This window comes from Mauremys reevesii, linkage group 5, assembly GCF_016161935.1.
Source record: "Mauremys reevesii isolate NIE-2019 linkage group 5, ASM1616193v1, whole genome shotgun sequence".
In the NCBI taxonomy this organism is placed as follows: domain Eukaryota; kingdom Metazoa; phylum Chordata; order Testudines; family Geoemydidae; genus Mauremys; species Mauremys reevesii.
The window spans coordinates 7,684,711-7,707,484 of NC_052627.1; the positions used below are offsets into that span (position 1 = coordinate 7,684,711).

A 22,774-nucleotide genomic window follows, 5' to 3' on the forward strand; every position below is an offset into this window, starting at 1 on the left:
TCCTTTTATTCATCCGTCCTACTGCGCCTCTTTTTGGCTATATTTTCACCATAAAAGGATGGCGTTATTACTCTCATTCCTTTGTAGTCAGCTGAGATGGAAAGCAGAGGATATAATGTGTGTCTTGTATGGCAGGCATTTAAGTAGACACCCCAAGCTAAGATTTTCAAATCAGGGTCCTGCACGTAGGCTCATGACAGCACTAAACGGCCCCTTTTCAAACATGCTGAGCACCAAGCAGCTCCAATGGTTCTCAATAACAGCTGCTGGAGGTTGAGAACTTTGGAACAATCCAGCCAGCTGCACATGTGGCAATATATTGCTTTAGAGGCCTAGTTTTAAGCCTTCCCCTCTGGAAAACCTTGGTTCGGCATTTGGGAGGCTGAAATGAAGAGATCTCTGTGGAAAATTGCAGGCCAGGCCAGATTCTTACCCACTGAAGCAGGCATTCCCTCTTTTTAAGATGCAAAGTTTTGCCTAGCTGCATCCAACCTTGCCATGACACAATGAGAAATTTGCTCCAGGATTTAGAACTGCCTTGGGAATCTGTGGGCTGCTGAATCACCAGAAACGGGCTGCCAGAGCTACTTGAGAGAGGGTGGTGGAACGTCTGAGAAGGAGCTGCTTCGCAGGTCTTCTCCTAAGTCTGGGGGAGGTTTTTAATCATGTAAAGTATCACTTTTTTGATTACAGACCCATCTGCGAGGCATGTGGGGAAGTTTTGTGTGGTGTTTTTGGTTCTGACCCCCCCAGCCCATAGCTTCTGTCACTGCCAATGTTTCCCAAACCTAGAAGCTTGGTGAAGAATCTCCTTAGATGCATATGAACATTAATGCCTCAACCTGGCATATGAGTCAGGGGGTTGCTCTTTCGTTTACTTATCAGTAAGTTCACAGTGTTGCTGCCTCTTGGGCAGACAAGAAGGACCCATCTATTATTGAATTGTGCTGAGCCACTTTGCAGTCTGGTGCACCTGCAGTTATTTACTAGTTGCTTCTACCAGGATCTGATTTCAGTGTCTTTGGTTGCCTTCCAAAGTTAAGCCTGTCTCCTGTTAATAGCTGATTGCTGAGAACGACTTTTCCGGTGCAGGGTGGGGTGAGATGTATCAGTGTCAACTCTGCCTTGAATATGTAATAGAATTCAAATTAATATAGCTCTCTTTCTTTGCCTATGTAATCAGGAGGCAATTGCCTATTCCCCTCTACATAGGGATCCGGATTCCTGTCAGGGATAGTCTAGTCTATTTTCTCCTGCTCAGAGCAGGGGGATTGGCTAGGGGACCTTTTGAGGTCCCTTTGAACCCTGTATTTGTAAGACTGTATAAACCACATCTTTACAAAGAATGTAATTGGAAATTGGAACACAAAAGCATACAGCAAATACCATCTTCTAAAATAGATCTTTATTATGGGACATAATATTAGCTAATTGGTTGCTCACAGTGATTCTGGTGTATATATTGGCAGCAATGAAAAAAATGCCAGATGTTAACAGCTCACCGGTTTAAAAAAATATATGGGAAATTATGTATTTACATTACCAAAATTAAATGCAATTATTCTTTACATACATCATCCTTACACAGGATTTATTTGGTACACGCCATGTCACCACACGTTTCTAATCTGTTTCGTATAATCTGCTGTGTTTTACTGAAAGGACTAAGATATGTGCATCTCCCAGGATTTATGGGTCCACCAAAGATGTTGTCATAGGCAAAAATTCATATATGCCTTTCCCTTTCATCATTACCTTAAACAATTTTCAAGTCAACCCTTCTTATTTCCTTCTCTTTCTTACCCTCGCCATATAACCAAACTCAATTGTTTTCTTCCTGTCCAAGTCTTTGAAACAACATATTTCACTCTACCTACCAGTCTACCAGAATTGCTGAAACTTACAATGTGCCTTGGCTACTATTTCACTTGAATATTTATAACAGACGCTACAGTCAACACACATAAATCGTTGCTTGTCTTGCTAACAGGATAAACACTGCAAGCCTGTAGATTAGACATCTGAAGAGGGATATGAACCCAATTTATTGGGCAAATTAACTTTGTTAGAGCACTTGAGCACAGTGCTGCTAGGCAAGAGAGTCGTTTCTCTCAGAGCCTGAACTTGTCCTGCTTTGCTGCTGTGGCTTGGTTCTACACTCAGCATTGAAGTTTTCAGCCAGGCTTTTTAACCTGCCATGAAGATGTGAGAAGCATCTATTAAGGTGCCAAATAAAGAGAATGAAGAACTGAAGATGTGAGGTTTCGTGAATTAATGCTTCGTGAGGCAACTCTGGCCCCTTTGCTCTCCAAAGCTACTACAATTCCATCATACCTTGCCTCTAAAAATTGTCTTACTCCATACTAAGGGAGTCATTGACCTGCAAATGAATTTACGTAGAGTTTCCAGGGATTTGAATAAAAGACCGTCCCTTTGAAAAGAATAATGACACTCAAAAAAGAAAAGCAAAGAAAGAACTGACTAAGCAACTCAAACCAGGGCTTGATTTCCAAAAGCAACCTCAAGATGCACGCGATGCCAAACGAGATTCATGAAGCGTTGCCCACTTGCACCAGCTGAGTATCTGCCCTGGCATGTTTGAACCAAGATAGGCCCTGAATTCTGGTGGGGATCCTCTCCCTTTCAGGAATAATTAGTATTTAGGTACAGGTTACACCTCACGATCTCAAAGTGCTTTATAAACAGAGGATAAATGTTAGCCTGAGATGGAAAGTCTGAGGCACTGAGAGGTTACAGACCAATGTCTGATCCCATTACTCACACTGAGTAGAAACTTACTGCACAAACAGTTCCATTAATTCTGGTGTGATTAATTCAGCATGAGAGTTGGTGTCATCATCTGGATTCAAGTGATTTCCTCATGGCACAAGAGCACATACATGGCAAGGTGGGCCATACTTGGGGTGACCCTAAACCTGGGACTACCAGAAGCCAGGAGGGGAAGAGAAGGATGGATCACACCATAATTGCCCTGTTTTGAGCACTCCCCCTGACACTCCGGTACCAGCCACAGTTGGAGACAGAATACTGGGCTAGATGGACCATTGGTCTGACCCATTCTGCTAGTGCTTATGTTCATAAGACTGGAATTAGAACTTCATTCGCCTGATACTCACTTGATCCGCTGAGGCCATGCTGCCTCCTGGGAAAAAAAAACCAGACTTCTCCACAGTGCTGAGTTTAAGCCAGTTTGCATCATCAAACAACTTGCTAGTCATCAGAAATTGGTTCAGTAAAACAAAACTGCAAAGCTACCCTAATTAATACTCTATAAACCAACACTGTTTGATGGTACACCTTAGAGGGATTTACGCAGAACATTCTGCTTTGAATGCAGTTAAAGCTGTGGCATTTCCTGCAATGCAAAACGCTCAGAATCTGATCTGCATTTGCTATTGAACCTTAACCTCACAGGGAGCAGATCAGCATCACCCCACGGGCTTGAAACAGAGCAACCCCCATTGACACCAGCTGGTGATTTGGCCCAACATTCACAGGACAGAGTTTCCTGTCTTCCTGATTAGCTCCATTGCACAAAATCTAATTCAATCATATCTTCTAACACAAACCGAGGGTTCAAAGCCACATTCTGTTCACTTAATTCAAAATGCCCCCTTCTGATGTTAATTGTCTGAAAATGATACCCAACAATTCTTGCCTAGGTCTTCTTTGGTTACTAAATGAAAGAGTTCATTTGTTTCCAGAATCAGTTCTCCAAGCAGTAGAATCCCATATTCACTGTTTAAGAGCTTAGAAGATGAATGGAATCATGGCTGTTTTCCTAAGTGCACCCATATTATATTTCTTCAGGTAGAGCCTGTGTTTCTTTTGGGCCCAGAGGGACATCTGGATGGCCATCAGGAAAGCAAAAATTCCAACTGCAACAAAGAAAATGTGTGTCAACAACATTCATATTTACCATGAATAAAATGGAAGGTGGATCCCTACAGCATGAGCCACTCTCAGCACAGTGTTTTAAATTACATTTCCTGAGCACATCTGTGTATCTTATATACCCCCATCATTGTCTAGAGATGGGTGGGAAATGGTTTTCCCATCCTGGGAGAATTTTGAGACTTTAACAATATTTCCTGTTTCAAATTAGGATGAAAAGTTGAAAATGTAAAAAAAAATTAATCAAAAGAAAAATTGGATTGGGTCCATTGAAACATTTAGCTTTGATTTAAACCTTTTTTACATGTTTTTAAATTCACTGTAAAATAACTTACATTTGAAACAAAAAGTTGTTTCACACCAAAATCAGAAACTTTGTTTTGCCAATGTAGAAATGGGATGTTTTGACAATTTCAAAGCTTTATTTTTTTCCCCCAAATAAATGATTTCCAAATGGGAAACTCTTCAAAACCTACCTTTTCTTGCAAAAAGTTTTGGTTTTTGAGACGCATCATTTTCTGATGAAAAAATATTTCATCAAAACATTCACGACCAGCACTATTACCATAGTATCTGCGCACCTCACAGTCGTTTATTGTACTTATTCTCGCCATATTTATGTGAGGTAGGGCAGGGCTATTATCCCTATTGTACAGATGAGGAACTGATGCATTGAGAGGCTAACTGACTTGCCCAAGGTTACACAGAAAGTCTGTGGCTAGGGAGAGCTTGTGCCCAGGTCACTCAAGTCCTAGACTAATGCCCTAAACACTGGACAATTCTTTACTATTTTGAATAGCCATGTAATTTGCATGGGAACTATTACAGGGGGAGGTTGATGTGAGCTGTTGAATTCTCTGGTTTGTTGGTCGTGGATATATATTCAAATATAATTTGGGCTATTTATTCTGTTTTTCAGTTATGTCAAGGCCCTAATCCAGAAAAAACAAAAACAAACAAACAAACAAAAACACGGCTTATTTTTAAGCATGTGAGTAGACACATGGAGTAAAATCTTGACCCTCCTGAAGTCAATGGGGATTTTGCTATTGACTTCACTGGGGCCAGGATTTCACGTGCTTGAAGCTAAGACTTCTCACCCATCAAGGGGTGTGGCAAGTTACTACCTTTCCTGCCTGAAAGGAGGAAATGTGCCTCTCTGAGGGGTGATCTCTCTGTGGCGGTGTGCCCTGACTCTTGTTTTAAGGCCCTCATCCAAAGCCCATTGAAGTGAAAGAACAGTCACATTGACATCAGTGGGCGCTAAATCATGCCCTAAAGGCACAATCTAGTCTGTCAGAAGGTAACATGCCGGGAGAAAAAAGACCACTGGCATTGATAAAGGTACCTACTACCAGGTGTATAAAGTCTAAGATCTTAAGGTATGCCTAAACTGCAGTCCAAGGGGTAACTGCAACATGAGTAGACATACCTGCACTAGCTTTACCTATGCCAGCACATCCCAAAATAATAGTGTAGCCTTGGGGGCATGGACATTGGGCTAGTAACGTTTGTGCCTGGGGTTCCCAGCATGCTTGTACAGCTTGTGCTAAAGCCCAACCATCATGTCTACACTGCTGCTTTGAGCTGTGCTAGCGCAGGTCTGTGTACCCATGCTGCAATCACACCACGGCCTGCAGTGGAGACATACCCTAAGTGTACGTCAGACAAGGCAGATGGTATTAGAAACATTAGCACCTTGTGGTGGTGGAGAGATACACCTCTACCCCGATAGAACGCTGTCCTCGGGAGCCAAAAAATCTTACCGCGTTATAGGTGAAACGGCGTTATATTGAACTTGCTTTGATCTGCCGGAGTGTGCAACCCCCCTCCTCCTTCCCGGAGCACTGCTTTACCGCGTTATATCCGAATTCATGTTATATCAGGTCGCGTTATATCGGGGTACAGGTGTACCAGTGTCATGGTACACTTATGTTGCCACAAACTACAGCAATCTGTTTTAATCTATATAAATAGGTAGCCACTTTGAGGAGGCTTTTGCAGGTTCATTAATCTGGCTTCCAGAAAGTGCTCCAACACAACATATTAGGTGCTAACAAGGCAAGAGAGTGGAAAGTGTCGCAAGGAAGAATACAATTAATGGAAGAAGAATTAGAACAGCACAGAACGTCAGATGTGAACGCCACGGCATCATTTAGCAAAACAAAAAGCAGTGCTGAGAGATGTCTGAGGTAGCTCAGGGCAAGCAGGGGAAGGATAAGTATCCTGCAGCTCATTCTGTTACTTGCCTCTTAACTCAATAGCACCATGACCCTCACTACACATTCACGTCTTTCCTACAGTAACTATGTATAAAGCTGTTTGGAAAATATTTTGGTTTACATTGTGATAAATAAAAAAAATAATCAGTTAGTTAGTCATGAAAATTTTCATCCAGTCTTGAAATCACTTTTATTTAATTTTTCAAAGTATCTATTTTAATTGCAAAATTGTACGTGTGGCATTTCTTATTTTCTGGTAACAACAACAAAAAAATTAAATGAATTTTTTGAATTTTTTGGTCAGCTTAGCCATATGGGGCTAGATTTCCAGAGGAATTTAGACACCTCAAGACACAGCTAGGCCCCCTGGTGGCATTTTCAAAAGATTCTATGCAGGCTTTCAATGGGAGTTAGGTGCCTAACTCACTTAAGCCCTTCTGTAAATCCCAAGGGTGCCTATCTGCATTTTTAGGTGCCCTCAGTGCCTTTGGAAATCTTGTCTCTGGTGAAATTTCTTTTAAATAAAGTCCAAATAAAATAAAACAACAACAGAAAATGTCATACTTGAAAAATGATGAATAGTAAATGAAAAAAAACTATAGAATTTTTGTTAATATTTCAGATTTTTTTTATTTGCAAAATATTTTAAAAGAATAATTTCTCACACTGATGTCCAAAAAAGGCAAGTTTTCAACTTGACCAGCTCCACCAGGTACCCAGCGTCCTAAAGATGACACTTTGAAGAGTAATGTGTTAGGGGTACAAAAGAAGATTTGCTGGTGATAGTCCATCAATTATTCTTTGGGGTGATTTTAGGTTTACAAAACTCACTTTTGCCAGTAACGCATTTACATCTCATTCGCTTCCAGTTGACGATTGTCTTACCTGGCAGCGTTTGTGTCATCACCGTAAAACTAATCCAAGACCCAATCTACATGAAGAAAGAAGAATTGTTAATCCTGTCTATGGCAAGGTTTTAACCATACTCTATACACAACGGCTCCCACTGCTGTCCACTGGAAGAAGAGAAGGTTGGGTGTCTTTACTACACTGAAGATAGGAGGTAGAATTAGTTGGGTGGCTGGATAAAAGGTGAGCATCCAATGTGTCAGACAGGAGTGAGGGAATCATCTGCACAGGCGGGTGACTCTGAGGGTCAGTTGGGAGCATTCATTCTGGGGAGGAGGATGCAGAAAAGGGCTACTAGAATATCAGAGGAATGGAAAACCTGCCTTATGAGAGGAGACTTAAAGAGCTTGTTTAGCCTAACCAGATGAAGGCTGAGGGGAGAGATGATTGCTCTCTATAAATACATCAGAGGGATAAATACCAGGGAGGAGTTATTTAAGTTAAGTGTCAATGTGGACACAAGAACAAATGCATATATACAAATGGCCATCAGAGGAGGGAAGTTCTGGAAACACCCTCCAAGGGAAGCAGTGGGGGCAAAACACCTACCTGGCTTCAAGACTGAGTTTGAGATGTTTATGGAGGGGATGGTATGATGAGACTGCCTACAATGGCATGTGAACCATCGGTGACTGCCAGTGGCAAAAATCCCCAGTGGCCAGTGATGGGGCACTAGATGGACACTACAGTGAATTCTTTCCCAGGTGTCTGGCTGGTGGGTCTCACCCACTTGTTCAGGGTCTAACTATTTGCCACATTTGGGGTCTGAAAGGATTTCCCCCCCAAGTCAGATAGGCAGAGACCCTGGGGGTGGGGTGGGATTGACTTCCGCTGCAGCATGGGTCACTGGCAGATTTAAGCTAGTGTAAATGGTGCATGCTCTGTAACTTGAAGTCTTTAAATCAAGCTTTGAGGAGTTTAGTAACTCAGCCAGAGGCTAGGGGTCTATTACAGGAAGGGGTGGGCAAGGTGTCCGGGTGTCTGGAGTCGAGGGGACTGCACTAAAGAGGAGGGATGTTCACTATGAGCATGCTTGGTGCACCCTGGGCTGTAACCTCCCCCACGCAGAGAAGAAAACAGCATACCTCATACGTGTAGTTGGGACAGGAAACCAGTGTGAATAGCCATGTGAAGGGGTTGTAAGTTGGACTTGGAAAAGAGGCTTTATTCCCTTTGGGAAAGAAGAAAACACACATAAACCCACAATGTAAGTACAGCAGGGATCACTGGGGAAGAGGGCCTCATTGCACATATGACGGCCACCGTTTGCACCGACACACAGGGGAAGGAAGGAAGGAAGGAACCTCCAGAGCTCAAAGCACGAGTCCGCATAGCGCGAGCTGGGGCTGAACCAGACTCCTGTGCTCTGGGGCCCAATATGACACGCTGAGCAGTGGGTCTCGCATATGCCCTACAAACATGCAGAGAGACACTGCTCTCAGCATGGGACCGCTCACCGCCTCAGAGGAGAACCAGTAGGCTCACGCTGGTGGCTGAAGTTGCCATCAGGTGTAACCATAGGACTGACAGAACCTGCTGGCAGCAGTGCTTGAGTCCTGAAAAAAGAAGTGCCAGAACTCACTTCTCCATGGGAGCCCTGCTGACACCGGTCCAGATCAATTTGGCCATGGGCAGCAAACGGGGATGTGGGGGCACTATACTCCTGCCAGGACCCTTCGGCCTGTGGAGCGGTAAAAGGAGAGAAGATGGGGGTCTGGCCATAGGGGAGGCAGGGGCAGGGTGCAACAAAGTAGGAGGTTGCAGCTTCCTTTCCTGGCTGTGATGGAGACAGCAGTGCAGGACAGCCCCCCGGCTGAGGACCTGCCACCCACGCAGGAGGAAGCAGGCTGGGGCACCCACATCCCTGGTCATTCTGGTGCTGTGGGCTGGGTATGGAGGCCCTGGTGCTTTCCCCCACCCCCTGCCCTGGGTGGGGCAGCAGTGGTGGGGAGTGGAGAGGAACTGCAGACTGAATGCAGGTGTCATAAACATACAGCTAAGGGTACCATAAAATCCCTTTTCACCCTGTAAAGGGTTAATTCCTCTTTTACCTGTAAAGGGTTAAGAAGCTCAGGTAACCTGGGTGGCACCTGACCAAAAGGACCAATAAGGGGAGGAGATACTTTCAAATCTGTGGGGAAAGGTTTTTTTTGTCTGTGTCTCCCAGAGTCAACAAGGAACCAGGGCAGGGAAAATACATCTCCTTAAGCCATATCTAAGCTAAGCATCTAATATTGCAGAAATAGTAAGTAATAGCAAATAAATGTGGTAGGTTATCTTTTGTTTTAGCTTGTGAATTTTTCCTGTGCTAAGAGGGAGGTTTATCCCTGTTTTTGTAACTTTAAAGTTTTGCCTTGAGGGGAAATCCTCTGTGTTTTTGAATTTTTTGTTATTCTGTGAAGTACTTACTATCCTGATTTTACAGAGGTGATTCTTTTACCTTTTCTTTAATTAAAATTCTTCCTTTAAGAACCCAATTGATTTTTCATTGCTCTTAAGATCCAAGGGTTTGGGTCTGTGTTCACCTGTACCAATTGGTGAGGATATTATTCTCAAGCCTTCCCCAGAAAAGGGGGTGCAGGGCTTGGGGGACTAGGACTCCAAGTGGTCCTTTCCCTGATTCTTTGTCTAAATCACTTGGTGGTGGCAGCATACTGTTCAAGGCAAGGTGGAATTTGTGCCTGGGGAAAGTTTTTAACCTAAGCTGGTAAAAAAAAGCTTAGGGGGTCTTTTATGTGGGTCCCCACATCTGTACCCCAGAGTTCAGAGTTGGGAAGGAACCCTGACAGCAGGGACTTTCTGTGCAGAGCAGAGGGGTGCTGGGAGGCTGTGGTACCTCTCTCTGCACTCTCCAGGCTGTGCCCTGCTCCGGCAGTGGTACCAGGCTCAGCAAATCCCAGTGCTTCCTTCGGCTCAGTATGTTCCAGCACTTATGTCCCAGGCCCAAGTGCAGGCCAATTTCCTCCTGTACGGGCCGGGAGGGGAGGCAGAAGCTGCTGGCCAAGGGTCCCCCTTTGTTGCGCCCCTGTTAGGACTATTGGAATCCATTCTAGGGTTCAAAAGAAGTGCTGGAAAACTGCTCGGGTGCAGCCCAGCAACACTGGTTGGTGCTTTGAACCCAATAGGGCTCCTATGTGGGCACTAATGACATTCAAAGAGGAAGAGTACTGGGGAGAGCTTCTCAGAGTCAATGGTAACTGGATGCCTACGCCACGTAGGCCCCTTTGGAATTCCAGCCTTCTTAAAAAAACAATTTCCATGTCATAGTAACAGAATTTCCCAGGAAAATAGTCAGGACTCAGAAAGAAAGTGCACTGCAGTAATAATAAAATAAAACAACAATAATACAATAAGATAATGTTATATTCCAGAACCTGACATTTTCGTTCCATGTTGCTAATGTTGTTATTACAAAATGCAATGTGTGAGACTGATGCAAATACCTTTCAGCTCTCACATTGGCCATAATGTTGTCGACACTGTAATGGTATTTAGAGATGAGGTTGTGTGCGTAAATAAATAAGTTTATTTGTTGCTTCTACTGCACATTGTGGCCCCTGTTAAGCACATGGTTAACTTTAAGCACATGCTTAACTGCTTTCCTGCATAGAGACTGAATTAAGAATGTGAATAAGTGTTTTCTTGAAATGGAGCCTATGCTAAGAAAAACAATGATTATTGTGCAATACATGTTTCTTTCTAGAAAATGTGCTGTAGCTATAATTATTTGCCCTAAATCCAAAATGCTCTGCAAAAATGAGAGGTGTGGAGCACATTTTAACAGCACGTTTGTGCACACGCTGATTTTAGGGCAGAAAACTATGCAAATTAGTTATTTTAATGTTTGTTGAATCTTCATTAAAATTAAATCCTTCATTGTCAGTTGACAGCATGTTTTAACACATTTAAACACTCCAATCAAAAATTGAATTGTGGATATTTCTAATGAAGACAAATTTGCTGCAAGCTTTAGAACAGCAATATTACAAATATCACCACATTTAATTAGCAGGTGTTATAACAATGCCATGCTATCTTGCTCAGCTTACTTTATTTTGTAGACAGACATATAGGTTACAGTAAAAGGTCCCTATATAAAGTGCAATTCAGTATGAAGTAGGTGGGGTGGGGGAAAGAAAAGGGGAGACAAACCTGAGTGATTTTGTTGGACTAAAGCGACGTTGATAAAATGATTTCCAGCTTCACACATCTGCAAAAAAAATTAAAGCATGGTCACTGTTACACATTTAGGATGTTACCAGATAACTGCATGGCTGGTTGATTCCAGCAATAGGATTAAACTCTGCATTCAAAAGAATAGCAGAGCATTAAAAAAAATATTGAGAAACCCATTCAAACGGAAATATGTTACACTCATTGTGAGAACCCAGATGCCCCAGAAAACCATGCACTGGGTGAACTGTAGAGGTGAAATCCTGGCTCCGCTGAACACAGTGGCAAAGCTCCCAATGACTTCAGCGGGCCAGGATTTTACCCTTAGTTCCAGAGAGAAGTGTAGGTGCAATCCTGCAAGATAGCAGCAGACTCTTTGATCTCACAGGAGAGACAGCCTTGGGATCATCCACAACAGGCTGATTGAAGAGATTTTGCAAGACACATTTCTGGCTCCACCATCATCTCTTGGCTGTGGACTTGTGTGACGAAGTGTGTGGGGAGTTTTCTTGTTTTTTTCAATGGTTTGCATGCAGAAGATGTGGGACACAGTTTCCCTGGGTGTTACTGGTTTAACGAGGTGATGGGAGATGGAGTTTGTTGTTACAGAGGACCAGTGATGGAACTTGGGACCCCAGCCAATGGTCTGGAGAATGGATACCCCAGTGACTGGTGACCTGGTGACTGAGAGGCCCAGCTAAGGAGTCACTGCTGGTTCCGGCCAGTGGGAGGACAATGGGCTGCAAAGGGAGGACCCCGGTGACCTGACCAGCTGGTTCCAGCCAGAGGAGAGCAAAGGATGGTTGAGAGGAGAGGAGGCCCAGGTGACCCTGTTTACCTGGATAGAAGACAATGGACATAGGCTGGGCTTGGGGATGGTGATATCAGATGCCCAGCTAGAAAGCACAGGGGCTCTGGACTGGGGAGAGAGAGCAGGCAGAGCCCACCTAGATGCAGGGGAGACTTAGATGTGCTGTGCTGAGGGAGGCCAGGCCTGAGGGCCCTGAGAGTTTCCTATGCTGTGTTCAGACACTCGATAAACCCTCATGTTTCACGCTGGCTGACAGTCGCTCCAGTCTAGAGAACAGGGCTGCATTATTCCCTTTGGGAGTGGAGGCCCTGGGGGTCCAGAGCGAGGGGAGTCCCTGAGGGTCCCACAGTGAGATAGGCGTGCTAACGCTCAGAGAGGTGCGGTTCTAGGAGGCGGAGGGGCTTAACTCCCAGGAGAGACTGGACCCCCGAGAAGGGCTGTCACACTGAAGGGGGTTCCCCCAGGACCGTATGGGGACAAGAGTGGGCACAACCTGAGTCCATGACATTTTGATCCTGCCTCATGGAAGCTGATGAGAGTTCAGCCATGGTTGTGAGAGCAGAATCAGGACCTAAGTGACCTGTCTCACTGTCAAATATTATGCCCATTCTTCCTCCATATTTTCAAGACCTTCTTTGTGATCAAGGATCACAAAAAACATATGCTGAATAAGTTACACAATGAAAAGAAATGGGCTGGATAATATTTGTCAAATATTACTCAGAAGGAACTGCTCCATGACGGGCAGTATGGTGCAGTGAATGGATCCAATGGATCAGCCTTCAGAAAACCTGGGTTTTCTATTTCCACCTCTGCAAATGACTGGCTGTATCACTTCATCTCTGCTCACTCTCCCCGATGTTATCTTTTCTATTTGGATTGTAAACTCTTTGGGGGCAGGGACTGTTTGTACAGCTTGTTTGTTTGTTTGTTTGTTTGTTTGTTTGTTTGTTTCTTTGTTTCTTTGTTTCTTTGTTTGTTTGTTTGTTTTAAAAGGACATTTAATTCCAGTGAAAAATTCTGAGCAGGAACAACAACAACAAAGTTCTATTTTTTTTTCTTAGCAATTTTTCTGTTTTTCACAAGAAAATATCAAAACAAAATGGATCACAGTTTTCATGTCAATTTAAACTGAAATTGTTTCATATCTGTTTTTGAAAACTGAAAAATTCTCCTCGACTTTTGAAATGTTACACATTTACGTTATTTCATATTTCTTTTAATACTCTAACTTTTACGATGGGAGAAGTTTTAAAAAGTTACAGTGGTAAAGGAAAGAAAAGGAAAAGGAGGGGAAAACAAACTAACAAACTAGACATTGTTCATTCTGCGATATTCAGTGGCAACAAAAGAAAAAGGAGGGGAGAAGCAAAAAACCAAAAATCTGAAATTTCAAAAACATTTCAATTTTCAAAAACCAAAATAAAATGAAAATTTCAATTTGAAATTAAACAACATGCAAGATTTTGCTTCATTTCACTGTGAAATTTTCCATCAAAAATTTAAAAATGTAAAAAAAAGAGGCATTTTAATGTGGAAAAAAATCAGTTTTGAAGTAACCCCATTTTTCAGCAGAAAAGTTTTTCATTGGGGCATTTTGATCAGATCTATTTAAAAGTTTAATTTTGGCTGTGTAAGAACTTCAGGATTAGACCCAGTTCTTTTTTTCTGCATATTTTACCCATGATGAATAAAAAATGGAAAACCTCTGCACTCAAAAAATTCCAATAGATAGAAAAGGAAAAAATATACCAAAATACTATAAAAGTGGCTAAAATTGGTATATTCCAGACAAAAATAATATTTAAAATATATATATAAGCACCCAGCTTTTTTTCTTTTACAAAACAAAATTTTCAAAGTTAAAAGTAATAACATGAAACACTACGCAAATGCAGATATGTTACACACACATGACTGTGCAGCACCACCCATTCATAAATTTTACTTAACACCTACTAATTCTGTAATCAATTATAAGTAAAAGCAAGTTAGGGGCATTTTTGCCGGGATTCTTATTAACTTACCTTTGATGCTGCAGCTGCAGTCAGCTGTAATTAGCTTTTATCTCCCTGTTTAAAATTTGGCTTGTAATCCTCCAAATGAAGAAGTATAGCTAAATATAAGCCAGTCCTTAAGCTAATGTCTTAAATATTTAAAATCTAGGAATTTGCAAAACTTCTGATTTTCAATGTGTGACCATTTTCTATCTCCTTAATGAGTTGTACATACGTTCTTTTTTTATCTTAAATTTCAAATGCACCCTATTTGAAAATGTATCTCTTGGCTGGCTTGCTTCTATTTCTCCAAATAGAAACATCTTTCAGAAAGGGCTGCTGAGCTCCTTAAATGACTCCGTGCTGTTGTTTACCATGAATGTAGAAGCACATACTTAAAACAAATCAGACGTATCTGATAAAGACAAGCCATGAAGGAAGAAAAACCTTAGTCATATATTTTAGGACCCTTTAAAAATGACCTCAAATAGATTTTTCATACATACTGCAATTTTAGGCTTCAGTGTCTTAGAACCTGCTAAGACTAGAAGCAAGCACTTGTATCTGGGGAGATGGCTTCCTTTTCAATGGTATAAATGTCCTGGATCTCAGACCTGAAACCTGGTCCTGTCGCTGGACTGACTGCTGTCTGCAATATTTTGCAGAAAAAAAATAAAATAAAAACCATTTCTTCAGGCAATCAACCATAAAAGATGATAAAAAGAATATTCCACTTAAGTTGAGGAAGAAATGGACTGCTTTTACTAAGCTGTTACTTTGGATAAGTACTATTTTTATTGTTAACATAAGCTGCATTGGTAATCCATTTCCACTGACTTTGAGATACAGACTGCTATAGTCGTGATGGCAGTAAGGTACTGTATGCATCACTGGATTAACACACGATCCCCTGCAGACACAACACACTAAGTTAAGCACTTACTGCTTTCAGCCTCAGGGTTTCAGTGACTACATGAAGTTTTTTCTTCACATAAGTATACTGTCTGTTTTTGCTAGAAAACTGGTTGGAAATGTTTCAATACAATTTTTGTTGTTGAAAAATGCTGATTCATTGAAACCAAAGCGTTCCATCAGAAAAGTTTCCACAAAACTTTTGTCAGGAAGGTTTCTCAGGTACAGGATGGAATTTGTGGTCAAGCCTAGGGAGAAAGAGAGCCTGGTGGTTACAGCACTTATCTGGGCTAGAGAAGACCCAGTTTCAAATCCCTACTTCCCATTAGGAAGAGCAGGAAATTGAACCTAGGACTCCAGTGTGCCTGGTGAGTGCCTTAACTTCCCACCTGTTCTTGTCCCTGTGTTTGTTTGCAGACTTTTCTGTGGAAAAAAAATGTAAGGGTCTTGGTTTTATCTTTCTGAGGAACAGACAATATTCTGAAATCTCAAATATTTTCACGGGATGGGAAAACTATTTCCTCTCCAGCTTTACTTCGCTAGCCTGGCTCTGGTCAGGAAAACGTGGGGTGTAGTTGAGTCTCCAGGACCTGAACACAGCCAAAATTGTGATCTTAATGGTTCCGATTCAGGGAAGCATTTACACATCTGCTTAATGTTAAGTACATGCTGAAGCACTTCTTGCCTGGTCTACACTAAGGGCGGGGGTCGAACTAGGGTACGCAAGTTCAGCTACGTGAATAGCGTAGCTGAACTCGAAGTACCCTAGTTCGAACTACTTACCCGTCCAGATCGAAGTCCAGGATCGAAGTCCGCGGCTCCAAGGTCGACTCTGCCACCGCCGTTTGCAGTGGTGGAGTTCCGGAGTCGACCGGAGCGCGCGGGGAGTTCAAACTATCGCGTCTAGATTAGACGCGATAGTTCGAACTCCGAGAAGTCGAACTCACCGAGTCGACCTGCGCGGTAAGTGTAGACATACCCTTAGATTTGGGTGGCTTTCCGGGATCAGTCTAAATCAGTCACTCTCCTCTTTTCCTGTTGCATCTCTGGAATCCTGATTTTCAAAGGGGATAAGCACATTTAACTGCCTATGATTTTGTTGGTATTTGTGGATGCTCAGCACTTTTGAATAGGAGGCCAGTATTGTGTGGGACAGAAAATAAGCTTCCATGAGCGTTCTTCTGTTTAACTAGATCCCCAGTGCTCCTTCTGTGATAATCAAAGCATCATATTCAACTTTCTCAGATTTCTACGCTCTCACACTAGTGCATTCATATACATCCCTGGACAACTCCATCTCACTTAGTAGACACTAATATATGGACCCGCTATGCTTGTATGTATTGGTCCAACTGTACACTCAGATATACATTTACAGTTCCCATTAACTTCAATGGGAGATGTTCAGCCGTATTTGAGGAAAGAATTGGGCTCTGTGTTAACTCCTGGCTCCTAGAAGCTTTTCTCCTGGAGAGACCTCGGCACTTTTATCCCATTCTGCTCCTAAATCACTGTATTTGTGAGTGGATGAGACCCAGAGGAGAAAAATCACCAGCTCAGAAATACTTAATTTCGGAACTTTAGCCCCTCATGGGGCGCAGATCTAATGCTATGCTACAAAACCAGCCCCAGTGGCACGATCTCCTTCCTGTTGTGATTACAGAGCACAGGCTGTTCTTTCTGATTTGACGAAGTAGCTGCACTGAGATATTTCTACTCTGTAAAAATAGCACCTGAGCACATAAATACTGGGAAGATGGCAGCCCCGTCAATGGAAAAACAAGGTGAAAACTAGGTGAGGAAACAAATCTTCACCAGTCTTCATCCATAGATGCCCCTATTTTTAAAAAATCTGTTGTCAGGTGATAGCAGGCATGTTATTTAGGGAAGACAACTTTATTGGAAAGCCAGTATGGGATATATTTCCATATAATGTTATCACAGCATTTGAGAAATTATGGTAAGTGATAGCAATTGCCTAAATCTTCAACTTTGGATGTAATTCTGCATTTTCATCATGATGTAACACTTAAGGATCTCAGATAGGGAACAGGGCACCAACATAGCAGGCAATATACACATAAATAACATAAGGACTGTTCCTGCCCCAGAAAGCTCAATAGGTCCATTAACATTAATAAGACGAGTGACATGCTGAAGGTCTGCAAGACCAAGCATTAATCTTCACTCACACAAGGTTATTCCTCTTGACAAATAATGAGTCTTTATTTGAATACCTACCAGAAAAGTGAGGGCAGCAAAAATAACTTGCCTGTTGCCAAATGCTAGAAAACAGAAGGAAATAATAAGTTACACTTCAGTCTATGTGCACAGTTCACTGTAGGTGAAGTTCGCCCTGGTGCAGAGTGCTAGAAATGCTTATGTCCCTCGGGGACTTTGCACAAGGGTGAATTTCACCCACATTGTCTGAGCATTATGCAAATAACAAACATGTTTGGGTCAATGCCAGTCTCTTTGTCACTAATTAGTAGTGCTACATAGAGCGCCTTTCACCCAGAGATCTCAGCACTCTTTACAGAGGAGGCAAGCATCATTCTCCCCATTTTACAGATGGGGGAGTGAGGCACAGAGACAAGCCTAAGGTCACTCAAAGGCTAATGGCAGTAGTAGGACTAGAAGCCAGATCTTCTGTTTCCAACAGAGATGCTTTAATCAACTAGTCCACACTGCCTCCACTATTAATGAAGCTGAGATGTATCCTGCCCTTCCTTTTTTGTAGCACTAAGGCATCATATATCAAGTACCAGCAACTCAGCCAGATCACCTTAATAAATACATTTAGTCCCTACAATGTTCAGCTACCCAAACCTACATTTCCCTATCCCTTTGGTATCCATGCATCATGAGAGTGTTACATCAGGAACATCTCAGAGGGTTGCAGTCTTCCTCCAGAACATCAATTGTGTTTTTAGAAGCATAGATCATGCTCATGGTCATTGATCATGCAGCTCCTTCCCCTGTCCTGCCTCTCCTCCTTCCCAAACCCACCTCGTCTCAACTCAGGCTGACACGCAGCTCCTCAGTTGGGCAAGGGTGATGTGCCTGACAGCACTTGTCAGGATGGCAGGCACAGCTGCCGCTGCTGAGCATGTGTCTGCTAATCAGATATTCTTCAAGGTTCCCGTTTCAACCTAGCTCAACTTGTTATTCCTGCATGCTATTCCCCAATCACCTATGTGTCACCAAAGAACCTGTCTCTGGGTCTGAGACTCAGGGGTCTGCCCACGTATATTTCCCAAAAGGAAGGGCCTGACATTCATATCCTTCTTCGCTGAGCCATCTGAGTATGGTACCATCCAGCTCACTGAGGTTTACTCCAGAAGCATCATTTTCAAGAGCATTAGTTTCAGGAATAAGAGCACCCAATGTGAGATACCTCCACTGAGAAATGTAGCAGGAATAGACAAAATGGCTGCCCTTGGCATTAGATCCTCACCCTAGTCTAAGGGGGGAAAAACACACGTTTCAAATAAATATTTGTGTTCAGTGCCTGCTGATTCAATGATCCAGAATCTAAGAGTTCATTTTCACACAGAAGTTCAATCTACTGCTGCCATTTCCACACAAACTTAAAAGGTCATTTGAGGAAATGCCATTTTTCAAAATAAAATGTGATGATTTTTTAAAATTGAAAATATGCCATTTTTGAACTTTTTTGTTTTGTTTTAAATATCCCACTGTGACACTAATATGAGCAATTGAAATTAGCATTAGTATTCTCCCCAAACCCACAGATAGGGCCCTGACAACACACACACAACCAAAATAAAATAAAAAGGAGTAGTACAAAGATGGAATGCTAGCAAAATGAAATAGCCGAAGGAATGTGTGACAGCCAAGCCCGTGGACAGAAGAAAACTCTGATGATTATGACTCAACACAAAAAAGAAAAAAGGGAAGTTCAATGACTGGACAAAAAAGACACCCAGAAAGACTAGCGGTGCGACAATGAAACACAAGAAAAAGAAATGTACAAAATGATGAATGACGATTGTACATGAAAAAGAAAAGGAGAAATGAAGATTTCCCCCCCCCCCTCCGATGTTGCTGCACATATTTAACAGAGCCTTCTTGGGTTCACAAATCTTTTAGTTTTCATAAAAAGGCAGCTTCTATATCGAGCAAGAATGTTGTCATTTGGAAATACTCATCCACCTCTTGTCCCCTTTTATATTTTTTTAACGTAAACATATTGCAGAGGTGAGGATAATATTTATCACGCTGTTTCTTTCAATTGATTAATATTTCATGTTCACAAAACTCGGTGATGATTAAACTGGGTTAAACAGTAACATATGTTCACAGCCATAGTACCAGAGTGATGCTTCCATTAATCTTTCTACTGACAAACAATGCAAGCCTATGCTTTGGGCAGGCAAATGGTCTGATCCTACTTCCACTGAAGTGGAGCCCCAAATGTCCACTGATTTCAGTGAGCACAAGGTTGGGCCCAGAATGATTTAAAAAAACCCAATGTCATTTTCATGGTACATACATGGTGGAGTGTATCTGGGGTGATTGACATAATAAGCAATCCAAGAAGTGAATCCCCAGTAAAAGGCACAGCCCTGGAATAGAAAAGAAAAAAAAAGATACATTTTAGGAGGAAAAACTACAGGTAAATTCAAATCTATAACTTCATATATATTTTCTAGCAGCAGTGCTCTGAGTCCAGATGACTACAGTGCTTTTTTAAAATGATTCATTAATAAAAAGTAATAATATTCTTCCTTCTTCAAAATTATTGTCATTATTAAGTCCAAATTGGAAATTAGAGGCACATTTTTAACAGTGAGTTAAATGACTCTTGGCCTGCTCCGAGAGCAGCACAACTTTTGTTCTTTCCCTTACCAAGGGATCGCGGTAAATCAATGACCCTATAAAAGGAGTGTCATTTTATCAGAGTGCAATATAGCCGGACACCGCTATGGGACAGGCATATTCCTTCTGACTCTTACACATCGATTTGAGATCTGTACGAGATGATTGTAGATAGGTTCAACTTGTCAATCTGTAATTTGTTTTCAAATCCTAGGTTCCAAACTGAGATAGCAATGGGCATGTAGAGGTAAAATTTCAAAGGCAATAAAAAGCAAGTCACAAAGAAGTACATATGCAAATCAGTTCCCTTTTGGGGACTGCACTGGGTGGAATATTATTCCTGGATAAAGTATTACCGGTTGTGACAAAACTTTGTCCGTGCTATTCGTCCAACATCAGGAACTCTTGTAGAGTCACTTATTCAGCAAATGTATGTTTTCTTTGGGTAAAATGCATTAGCATTTGAAATCTCCCAAACACATTTTTGTGTAACTGAGTTAACATTTATTAATTATTATTATTTATTTGTCTTGCCATAGTAGCATGACCATTACTGGCCATGGACCAGGATCCCCTTGTTCTAGGCACCATACAAACACAAAAGAAAAAGACAGTCCTGGCCTCAAAGATCTTTAATCTATAGCTAATGTTTTCTTGATGCTATCTTAGATGTATATCACTTCTTTCAACAAGAAGGACCCCAAAGCACTTTACTGGGTAATAAATTCCATTCTGGAGGTTCCCTGCAATCTGAAGTCAATGGGAGTTGGTGTAGGAACGAGGAGCAATCCACATGGAGTTTGTTGCAGGACTGGGTCTTATGGATCTGATCTGGCCCTGATGGGGGCAGGTGCAGTTCCACTGAAATTAACTCAGTTGCACTGTACCTGATCCTATGTATTCAGCATCACTTCATCCACCCATGAGACACAGCCATTTCTGCGGCTGGAGCATGGCACTTGCGTGATGGTGACTGAAGAAAACCCCATTGAAGTGAAATGATGGGGGTGAAAGAGAGAGTACCGTACAATAAGCCAGTTGTAATCTTGCATAGATGCCCGGGTGAATAGTTCACTTCTTATCAAAACTACTATAGGATCCAAGTCTCATAAGTGCCTAAATGACTTTGGGAAAGTCACATGATGTTCTCCCTGCCTTGGTCCCCCATCTCTAAAACAAGGATAATAATCCTTCAGTTGCATTGTCTCTTTAGAGTCTAACCTCCTCAAGGCAGGGACTGTCTCTGACTACACGTTTGCACAGAAAATAGCACAGTAAAGGCTGATTTCAGCTGTGAACTCCAGTTGTTAACATAATACAGATAATGATGGCAAACCAATACCATTCAGTTCAAGAAATGCTACGCCCTCTGAAGGTGGGAGCCTCAGGTGGTGTAAATAAAAAATCAACACAGCTCTGATGAAGTCCCCTCAGCAGAGGAGGTGGGATAGCTCAGTGGTTTGTGCATTAGCTTGCTAAACCCAAGGTTGTGAGTTCACACTTTGAGGGGGCCACCTGGGGCAAAAATCAATATTTAGTCCTGCTAGTGAAGGCAGGGGGCTAGACTCAATGAGCTTTCCAGGTCTAAAAATTTTTTTTGGGGGGGTGGGGATAGCTCAGTGGTTTGAGCATTGGCCTGCTAAACCCAAGGTTGTGAGTTCAATCCTTGAGGGGGGGGATTTAGGGCAAAAATCTGTCTGGGGATTGGTTCTGCTTTGAGCAGGAGGTTGGACTAGATGACCTCCTCAGGTCCCTTCCTACCCTGATATTCTATGATTTACACCAGCTACAAATCTGGCCCTGAGACTTTAAATACTGTAACAGAAACATAATTACTGGACCTGGAAAACAAATGAATTTTCTTTTCCTGTCATCATTCTGGGCCCCGGTAGCATGAGGTACTTCTCTATATTGGATACAATGATAAACATGATTTTCACCTTTATCATGTTTTTCAGAGGCGTGTGCCCTCCAGAAATCTTGTGAACAAATAACGTCTCTAGAAGATGTCTGGCATAGTGTAAACAATGACAGAAGCAGGCCAAGCTGGAAAAACAATGAAAAAAGAGGAATGAAGGTACATGAAAGATGGGGGGTGAGGTCAGTTTTGTCTTTTTTAAAAACAACAACAAAAACCACACACACACTTTCTGTAAAAGCAGCAAAGAATCCTGTGGCACCTTATAGACTAACAGACGTTTTGCAGCATGAGCTTTCGTGGGTGAATACCCACTTCGTCGGATGCAAGAGTGGAAATTTCCAGGGGCAGGTAAATAGAAGCAAGCAAGAAGCAAGCTAGAGATAACGAGGTTAGGTCAATCAGGGAGGATGAGGCCCTGTTCTAGCAGTTGAGGTGTGAAAACCCTTGGTATTCACCCACGAAAGCTCATGCTGCAAAACGTCTGTTAGTCTATAAGGTGCCACAGGATTCTTTGCTGCTTTTACAGAACCAGACTAACACGGCTACCTCTCTGATACTTGACACACTTTCTGATACATCACACTATTTTCACATAAAGAATAAGGACTAATAGTCTAGAACTGAAGAGTCATGCTTGAAATCTCTGGGCATAGACTTTGCCTTAGCTAAAGCAACTGAATCCCGAGATGAATGGAATCATTCTCACAGACTTATATAACACTGTATCCATTTTATGGCGGAAGCAACGGATTTTACCCACCTTGAATTAAAAAGGACACAGCATGCTCAGAATGTAATGTACTGCTATGACAGTCGATTAAAACAGTACAGCTGTGTATACAAGCAGACGCCTGCGATGCTTCAAACAGACGGCTCACACATTTTAGGGATATCTTAATGCTCTCGTAGGATGTGTCTGACATTTGAAAACATTCTGAATGGTTCGCTTGTCCTTTAGTAACTACAGTAGCTACGCAGAGGTAGTTTGTATTTCATTTCCTTGTGGAGTCAAAACGAGATTTTGTTGCAAAGTGAATCCATTGCGATGGCTTTTTTGTTCCAAGTTACAATG

At 42.2% G+C, this 22,774-nt stretch overlaps 1 protein-coding gene across 1 annotated transcript in view; it reads right to left on the reverse strand.

The window, feature by feature from the left end:
- Nucleotides 1-1,641: 1,641 nt before the first annotated feature.
- Nucleotides 1,642-22,774, reverse strand: part of TECRL (trans-2,3-enoyl-CoA reductase like) — a 209,504-nt gene continuing 188,371 nt past the window's right edge. The window contains exons 9-15 of the mRNA XM_039542562.1: nucleotides 21,722-21,827; nucleotides 19,456-19,528; nucleotides 17,181-17,224; nucleotides 11,199-11,256; nucleotides 8,132-8,217; nucleotides 7,023-7,068; nucleotides 1,642-3,899 (exon numbers count right to left, since the gene is read on the reverse strand). Coding sequence (XP_039398496.1) covers nucleotides 3,772-3,899; nucleotides 7,023-7,068; nucleotides 8,132-8,217; nucleotides 11,199-11,256; nucleotides 17,181-17,224; nucleotides 19,456-19,528; nucleotides 21,722-21,827 — 541 coding nt within the window. The 3' untranslated portion in view covers nucleotides 1,642-3,771. The remainder of the gene's footprint in view (nucleotides 3,900-7,022; nucleotides 7,069-8,131; nucleotides 8,218-11,198; nucleotides 11,257-17,180; nucleotides 17,225-19,455; nucleotides 19,529-21,721; nucleotides 21,828-22,774) is intronic.